The 8,980-nt window shown below is 46.6% G+C and overlaps 1 protein-coding gene across 4 annotated transcripts in view; it reads right to left on the bottom strand.

Annotated features, from left to right (window-relative positions):
• The window catches only part of Gramd1b (GRAM domain containing 1B), a 134,803-nt gene that overhangs the window by 54,419 nt on the left and 71,404 nt on the right, over positions 1–8,980 (bottom strand). The window contains exon 1 of one of the 4 annotated variants that reach the window (XM_055621793.1): positions 4,596–5,104. The exons of the other annotated variants lie outside the window; for them this stretch is intronic. Coding sequence (XP_055477768.1) covers positions 4,596–4,618 — 23 coding nt within the window. The 5' untranslated portion in view covers positions 4,619–5,104. Of the gene's footprint in view, positions 1–4,595; positions 5,105–8,980 lie in introns of those variants that run through there. 4 annotated transcript variants of the gene reach the window in all.

An 8,980-nucleotide genomic window follows, 5' to 3' on the forward strand; every position in this document is an offset into this window, starting at 1 on the left:
AAAAAAAAAAAAAAAGGAAGCTGGGATATAACTAGTCTACCCAGCGCTGGCATTTAATCCTGCTTTCAAAAAATATCACCACCCAAGGTAAACAGAAGTCCCCTACCCAGGCCCACAGCAGGCCAAAAAGGTAGTGGCAAGATTTCCATTTGTGAGTCTCTTTCAAGACACTGATAGACCCCAGTCTTCTCTCCTTCTGGAGAGCTTCTCAAAGGCTGTGAGGTCAGACTCTACAGGAGGTATATGGAGGCCTCACTGGGCTCCCTCATCTATCACAGCACTTCTCCCTGAAAGAACCTCTAAAGACAGGTATGTGGTCTAGACAAGAGATGGGGAAGAAACAGGGAATCATTCATTAACAGATCTAAAAAGAAAGAGAACAATGGACAATTGACTTTTGGTGTCAATAAAACATGGCTGGAAAATGAGGACAAAAGCCAGTCAGTTGACTCTCCAGTCACCTGGGAAGAAAGCAAGAGAGCGGTGAGGGTGATGAGGGGGTGGGTTGGAGCACTCTCATTCCTAACTCAGGGGTGAGAATGCACCATGGAAGTTCACTGGTCCTCATGCTAGTTAAATTGGTACCTAGGTAGACATTTGTCCCAGGTTTGAGGCCTAACATCTGCCAATTTAACAAGACCCACAGAGAGTAGAGTTCTTACCCATGGAAGTGCTTCCCTGCCGTGTCAGACTATGCTTTTGTAACTTGGATTTTTTTGGGTTTGGTTTCACAAAATCTGCTTCTCCCCTACAGTGACTTTGCTGAAGGCCTATGCCGGCCTCGGGGCTCTGTGATGCCTGAACCACCAAACCCAGCAGATGTGAAGAGCAGGAACAGGAGCAGGGGGAATCCAACAGATGTTACATAGTCTGCCAGGGCCTGTGTGGGGACAGCAATGTGGAGGGAGTGGCCTCACAAAACTGAACTCTGTTCTGAAGCTCTGAGGGAATTAGAGATAACTTTCCATCACAAGAAGAATGAGTGGGGGAGAGCAGTCATGTGGAGACAAAGGAACACTGGCTTCCAAAGTAAATATGTGATACTTTCCTCCCCAACTTGGCCATAGCCATAGCCTTATTCACGACACCTCCTTTCAGTTCCTTCCATTGCAAGCCTTACCTTACTCACCAAATTACCAGCAGATGGGCCAGGCCAACTGAAGCAACTTTTGAGGGAGGCTTAATTAAGTTTCTCTCTGATAAAGGAGAAATAAGGTGGGGGATTTCTCTCATGATGAAGCCAGAAATGTGTCAGTAACACACATCTATCGTGAAAACCCGTAACCTAAGGCATCACCTGTCTGGAACTCGGTGAGTTATGGCCGCCATTGCTGTGTACAGTAAAGACTTCATTTCCCTAACAATAGGACATGCTCTGTTGCACCACCAGCTGAAATCAGTTTCTAGAGCTGGTGATGGCACTTATATGGCCTTTAGCATTGACTGGCTCACACCATGTGTTCAGGCAAGAGGGGCTCATTCTACCAGTGAGAGGACTGGTTTCTAGAAGGCTAAGGTAACGAATGACTGTTTACACACTTTAAACTCCTACCTCCTAGACAATGGGTTACCAATGATGAAACTTGATCAACAATTGTAAAATGAAGGGATGGATGCATATATGGACTTACAGACCTTGAACCTTCTATGTGGAAATGTTGGTGTGACAGAGATGCGTCTTGCCATTATTACAGTTGTCCTGTGTTTGTGAAGGGGCTGAGGAAATGGTTCAGTGGATAAAATGCTCACCATAAAGGCACAAGGACCTGAGTCTGGATCCCTAGCACCAGTGTCAAAAGTTGGGAGTGGTCCAACGCAGCAGGGCAAAGACAGAATTCCCCCAGAGCCCACTGGCCAGCCACTGGTCTCAAAGAATAAGACAGAAAGCAATTGAGGAAGATGCATAGATGCTGGCCTTTGGCCTCCACAGGCACACACAGAGCAAGCATACCTATACACAGACCCATGCTTGCACACATATAATCGTGAAGTAAATACAGCTTGCCTCTTTCCTGAACTAGTTACATACATCGATCCTAAACAGTTTATGTCTCTAGGCCTCAGTTTGTCAACACTGAGCACATATGTCAAATGAGATAATCTTCCTAATGAGACATCGGAACAAGGAAAGAGTCTAGAATGTGGTCTTACATACAGGGAAAGTGAGATGCAAGAGTAACCAAGAACAGGTAGATTGCTGCAACATGACCCTGCAGCAAGCCCTGATACACACAAAGCCTGATTTCTCTGTATATGCCTTCAACTCTGCCTCAGCTTCCCAGTCTGTAAAATGAGGGGTCATAATTGGAGTGCTGCATGGCCCATGCTAATACATGCAAAGTACTTAATGTAGCTTGACACAAAGTAAATTTCAATAAGTGGTAAAACACTACTTACTTCTATGAACATAAGTACCACCATTTTTATGTCACCTATACATAGGAGGAAACCTAGAAGTGTTCCTAGAGATGATTTCAAACATTAGAAAGCTTGCTAAGCCCATCCTCTTCCGTGTCCAGTTAGACAGTATTACCCAGGACAAGATGCTCAGCATCACCTTGCTTCCTAGAAGTAGGGTACACCTAACATGGAATGCCAAAGGGAGCCAGCCACTTCTTTCCCAAAACAGCCACAACAACTGCAAAGCGAGGACACAGTAGACTGATATGTCTATCGTTCATGCGACAGCATCCAGACTGGCATAAAAGACAGAAATATCCCTGAATCTCTTCATATGAAGAAGACAAGGTTGGCCAATTACGGCTCCCAGCTGAGCACTGCTCTCCTTGTTGAAATGCATCAAGAGATACTCACAACAGATTTCAAAGGCAAACATCTCTGCATGTCCCTGAGGGACCCAGCCGGGCTCAGCCAAGAGGCATCCCTGTTAAAAGTGATGTCTCATCTGAATGACAGTCCGTCTACCTAGGTCCCAAGCTGGGTATGCTGACAACAGGGGAAGGGTACTGAGTGATTTTGATGGAGAGTCCAGGATCTCTGTGCGGCTGGAAGCACCTGCGCTTTGCTAGGATGCCTGGGTCTGCTCCACTGAGGAATGAAAACAGCTCTGGCCACCCCTATGGGCCTGGAATTACTGATGGCAAGAGACACGGGTTGACAGTTTGCAACACAGTGGGACAGGCAAGCCTCCAAGAGAGCAAGGGCAGAGATAACTGCAGGGCCTGTACTTCCTTGTCCCAAACTCAAAGGAGAGGCTTCAGCCCAAGGACTCAGCACCTCAGCACCCCAGCACCCCACGGAGCAAACCCTTGTCTGGAGGAGAAGCGGCTTGAGGCTAAGCGGTCACCAGCTCTCCCCAAGCTTGGGAGATTGCAGTTATTATGGGCTAATCTTGCAGAACTCAGCTTCACTCTTTGCCCTTCTCAGGGCCCCCTAAAGAATGTTCATGCTTATGGCAGGAGAGCTAGACTATGCCATGGGGTAGCACAGTCTACCCCATGAGGTTGATTTGGATAGGAGCTTCTAGAAAACAAGAAGCGACCTGCAGCCAGGCTAAGACTCCTTGCTTAAAGTGCTTGATCTCATCCCCAATTCTAAAAATCAACCTGCCACCCATAGGGATGCCTCCGCAGCCCCAGCCAGCTTGGACAGCAGGTCCACAAAAAAGGTAGGCCCCATCCCTGCAGAGAGCTTCTCCAAGCTATTCTCCTCCTACCTTCACCCTCTTCTGGAGTTAAAAAGCCCCCCCCCCCCCCACCAGGGGTTTATCTCCTCCTAGGCAGCTGCACAGGATTCCTAGGCAGATTCCCTACCAGGATTCCCTACCTAGGATTCCCTACCAGATTCCTAGGAGGGCAAAGTTTTCCAAGCAAAATCTGCAGTTTCTCTCAGGCAGACCAAAAAAAAAAAAAAAAAACCAGTTCCCCAACCCATCTGGTCCTCAGTGGATCAAAGGAGAAGAGGGAACAGTAAGTGTTTTATTTTTAAAACAGAAGGTAAAAATACTCTGCCTACGGCTGCAGCTAGAATACAACTATCCCCACATACTCCAAACCAGAAGTTCTTTTCATGCTCCAATATTAAGCCCAGCAGGAGTCAAACACTTGCAAAGCCCCAAGGTACATGCCCACTCTCCCTTGGAGGGGGCCGGTCCCTATCACTCCTTAGGGAGAAACCTCCTAGAGAAGCCAGAGGCTGCCTCATCTGTGGCTGATCCTAAATGATGACAAGAAAAAGGCTCCCCAGGGAGACAGTCAAGGTCCCCCAGCCCAGAACAAGTGCAAGACACAGGAAAGAATATCTCTGAATAAAGTTCCCCCTCTGCGTACAACCACCCCAAGCCCTCAAAGCTGGAGGCTCTTTTCAGTTTCTATTAGGTTTTCTCCACAGCCTCCCAACTTCTACAAACCCCTGACCACAGAGAACATGCCGGGAGAAAATACCACAGCACTGTGGGTGCTAGCTGAGCCAGGGGAGAGTACTTGTTCAACTTTAAGGTTTGCCATCCCTATCTTGACACCTTGATGCCCACCCAGTGAGACAGGCCTGTCTCAAGGAGACCTTTGAAGGGTGCTGGCAGAACACACAGGTGAAGAAGGATGGAAGAGAATGCACCTTATCCGTCCTCCACTTACCAGGAGAGCTTGAATCCTTTCATTAGTACAGTCACGAGAATCCACTGACCGTGTCCTTAGCATCCCTGTCACAGCTCCGGAGGTCCCAGGACATAGTGGAAAAGATGACGAAGTCCCAAAAGAGCAGAATCCCATATAATGTGTGACTTGAACACAGGGAAAGAAGTAGAGAGAGGGAGGGAGGGATGGAAAAGGAGAAAGAGAGAGAGAAAGAGAGAGAGAGCTGCTGCTTCTCTGCTCCTGTTCCCAACTGCCCTCTCCCAGCTCTCAGCTGGGCTCAGAGGCCAAGGGCAGCTTGGGCAAATCCAGCCCCAGGCTGGAGCCGGCTGCCCCGGCTGTTGCCGCCACTGCCAGTCTCTGATGAGGATGGGTACTCTGGCAAGCCTGAGCTGAGCCCTGGAGTTGCATCCACAGTCAGGCTGGCCGCCAGCCACCCTCCCTCCCTCACCTCCTACCGGCCATGAGCTAGCTGCCTCAGGGAGGAAAGGCAAGGAGGGCCGGGAGGATCAGAGCACCGACCTAGCAGAACCTGCACTCTCCTCCCCCAGGCGGCAGCTCCATGTAATCTCCTAATCAATGCAGTACCCAGGCAAAGCACCACCAGCCACTTCCGCCCATTTAAAGACACAGCACATGTTTTGTCCCAGAATGGGACAGATCACCAGGGATGACAGGGATCAATGTGTTGCATCGAGGAAAGTGGTACCTTTCCTCGAAGAGGAAAAAGGAAAGAGGCAGAGAGGTCTGAGGAGAGATATAGTCAGTCACAGGCCCCCAGCAACACTAACCAGATCGGTTAATAGGTCACACCCTTGGCAGAGAAGGGGTCCAGGACAACCGCAGGATTCCCCAACTGAGCAGACCTGAAAAATCCTAACCAGAGTATTGCCCCAAGACAGGCAGCTAAAGACCACCTTAAGGAAACTGTCAGTTCCCAGTGAAGCAAGCTGGAGCAGACAGCGGGCTCTAAGCTCCCAAGCAGTTAGTTCTTTGCACAGAGGACTCATAGTTCTCTTTCCCTGCTGGGGACATTTCCCACATTACCAGGGCATGTGGTGAGCGGCTCTGAACAGCAAAGCAGCCTTTGAGCCACCTGAAGTCAGGAAGCCTGTCAAGGTGGCCTGGCTTCAGACTTAATCAACACATCATCACCAACACAAGCCGCAAGCAGACTCAGGCCAGGCCAGGCATAACACTAAGGAGAAAAATGTGGACTCTGAACTCCTTGAAGTGGGTGAAATGCCCCTGGCTCCCCAAATCAACTTGGGTTGGAGGTTATCACACCAACGGCTTCCCTGGCTGTACCACTCACTCCTCTCTGGCCTTCCCCATATTATCCATTATCTGGGTCAGTAATGCGGATGGGTGAAAAAGAACAAAGAGGAGATTAATTATGAAATAGCAACCTTCAGCTGAACCATAATAAGCCTTTCCACTAAAACTGGCCTGAAACACGCTACAGCCATGCCTAGGCTAAACACATATCACCCAAGCTTGACTTTCTAAGGTGATGTTCTTAATGAACATGGACATGCAGATCTCATTGGGAACAGACTTGGGATACACTGCTTATCACCTGCCTCCTTCTTTTTATTGGGTATCAACATGAAGGCAGGGAATGGGCATCTCCTCCCACTCAGTCACCCTTAATAGGAGGCCTTTTGGTCCTGTTACTAAGTGCTTCCTTGATATGACTTTAAACTAACAACTCAATCATTGCTGTCTCCCTCCAGCATTTGACTAGTACAGAAGAAACACTCTCTAGGACCCTGACCTTTCAGGGATATGACATCCAAATGGCCATGACTGGTGAAATTCCTCTCCATCCATGGCCCCATGCAAGGTATTGTTCAAATGCCTCTAGGACTTCTAAAAACATCCTCAGTTGTATTTTTATGGGCCTATATGCAGGTCTTACAGTCACCACAGAAGTTGATAAGGTACACCAGATTCCCAAAGCTCAACAAATTGCTCTCCATGCCTGGGTAATGTGATACCAAATTCCATGATCCAGCCTCTAGGCTAGTGTCATGTCACTGATAGTCTTCTAAATCGATGTCAATCTCCTCACTGGTCCCACTGCTCTCATTATGGGGGACACTTCAACATTAGACCAGAAGATCCCAAACATTAATCTAAAAACATATTTCTGGAAAAGTTAAATTCTTTGACCTTTGGCCATCAGCTCCTTCAGGAAACTCCATAGAAAGCCTTTTTTTGTTTTTGTTTGTTTGTTTAGTTGGTTGGTTGGTTGTTTTTTGTTTGTGTGTTTGTTTGTTTTGCAACTACTGACAAGAGTGCATGCAGGGCCTGTGGTGCCAGCTGTTGAACTAGGTGTGATAGGTACACACCTGTGATCCTGAATGCACAGGCTGAGGTATTTGCCAGGGTTGTGTCTCAGACAGTACAGCTGAGCAGTAGCAAGGGTAGTGTCTTGATATACCTAATGCAAAACAGTAAGTCTGAACATGAAAGTGGTCACATCAAACTCTAACCCCATGGGTGTTTATTAAAAAAAAAGAAAAAAAAAAGTCTCAGGGCAAAGACATGGCTTTCTAGATAAAGAGTCTTCTGCCTGAGCAGAAAGACCAGTAGGCACAGAGGTTCACAGTGGAATATTGGGGTGTGGGGGACATACACTAGCAGATCCCTGGGTTTGTTGGCCAGAAAATCAATCAGTGAGCTCCAGCTCCAATGACAGGCTGCCTCAAAAACTAAAGTAGAAAATGACAGAGGAAGACACTAAACATCAACCTTTGTTTTCACATATGAATGTACAGATAAGCATGAAAGAACACACATGCACACACAAATACACACCTTTTCTCTTAGACATGCTGGTTTAAAGAGCTCATTTATGCTAAGAAGAGTCCAGTGTGAGTGATGTGTAACCCTGATGGGGTGGGTGAAAATCACCCCACAGACCCCCTTTGACTATGGATCAAGGAAACCAATGGCAGTGCTCTGCAAACCAATGCCATGCTTTTCAGTTCATAAAGAATCCAAACATGGCTGATGAGATGTGCGGAACACTGCATGTCTCTGATATAAGTCAATGATGGAGACCATGAGAGACAGACAACTGCTCATCTTGTGGACTTTCTCTGCCTTTCCTTCTCGTGGACAGCACCCTGTACACTCAGAGCAGTTGCCTCCCTAGGAAATGGAGCACACTTGCAGAAGTTCTAAGAATTGAGTGTGTGCCTTCTCTGGATGCCACCTGCCTCTCTACGGGCTGGTTGCTCCATAATATTCATGTGTTAGGAAGGGCATAAGTTGTTTTAGAGACAACAAGACCCTGAAGACTTCCTTATCTGACAAGATGTCCACACAGACTAGAAAACAGAAAGCCACAAGGAAATTATTTTAAAATGCCTGATGTACTGGCAAATCCCCCAAAGTTAGGAATGCATTAAGTTCAAGCATTTAGTGATGGCAAAAACAAATGAGCTTGGGCTTCAGTTTCCATGGTCTCAAAGCACAAAGAGAAACTCTAAAAGCCCACTAGAGGTGAAATTTCAAGGGAGACTTGGTAATAACAGTGCCTTGCCCAGCTGGGCTGCTGCTTGGCTGTACCTCAGCTTCCTGGTATAGCAGGTGCTCCCAGGACCTTGTTTGGCCATATATCATTCTATTGATGAACTTGAAAGGATTCAGGCCAGTCTCAAACCTTACCATGCAACAAAGGGAAAAAAAAAAAAAAAAAAAAGTCCTCAAACTAATCTTATCAACTCAGTGATTATAATCTAAGAGTTTCCAAAGCAAATCTCTCTCTCTCTCTCTCTCTCTCTCTCTTTCTCTGTGACATACACATCCTGGAAAAGAAAAGATTTGATTGTTCATTTGTTTTGTTTTGTTTTTTTGAGACAAGGTTTCTCTGTGTAGCCTTGGCTGTCCTGAACTCACTTTGTAGACCAGACTGGCCTCCAACTCACAGAGATCTACCTGCCTCTGCTGGGATCACAGAATAAATTTAAAATGACCAAATTCCAGTCATTCAAAGGAAAGTTGGGGGGAGGGAGGCACAAATGTTTTGCTGGAAGGAAATACATGAAATGTATCTTGAGAAAAAGACTGTTTGGGTGTTTGTTAAAAATGTCCTCAAATCTATGAGAAATAAACACAATGAAGACAGGCAAACGGTTAGAATAAAGGTCTTTCAGAAAAGGAGACGATAAATATATGAACAGGCCCTCACCCTCACAAGGACTCAGGGAAGTAAAAATTCAGAACACTTACATGATGCCACTTCAGGCCTATCTGGTTAACCAACATTTATATTTCCTATCTATCTATCTATCTATCTATCTATCTATCTATCTATCTATCTGTCCGTCCATCTATCTATCTATCTATCTATCTATCTATCTATCTATCTATCTATC

Source organism: Psammomys obesus, unplaced genomic scaffold, assembly GCF_907164565.1.
Source record: "Psammomys obesus unplaced genomic scaffold, mPsaObe1.curated_primary_1811, whole genome shotgun sequence".
Lineage (NCBI taxonomy): Eukaryota > Metazoa > Chordata > Mammalia > Rodentia > Muridae > Psammomys > Psammomys obesus.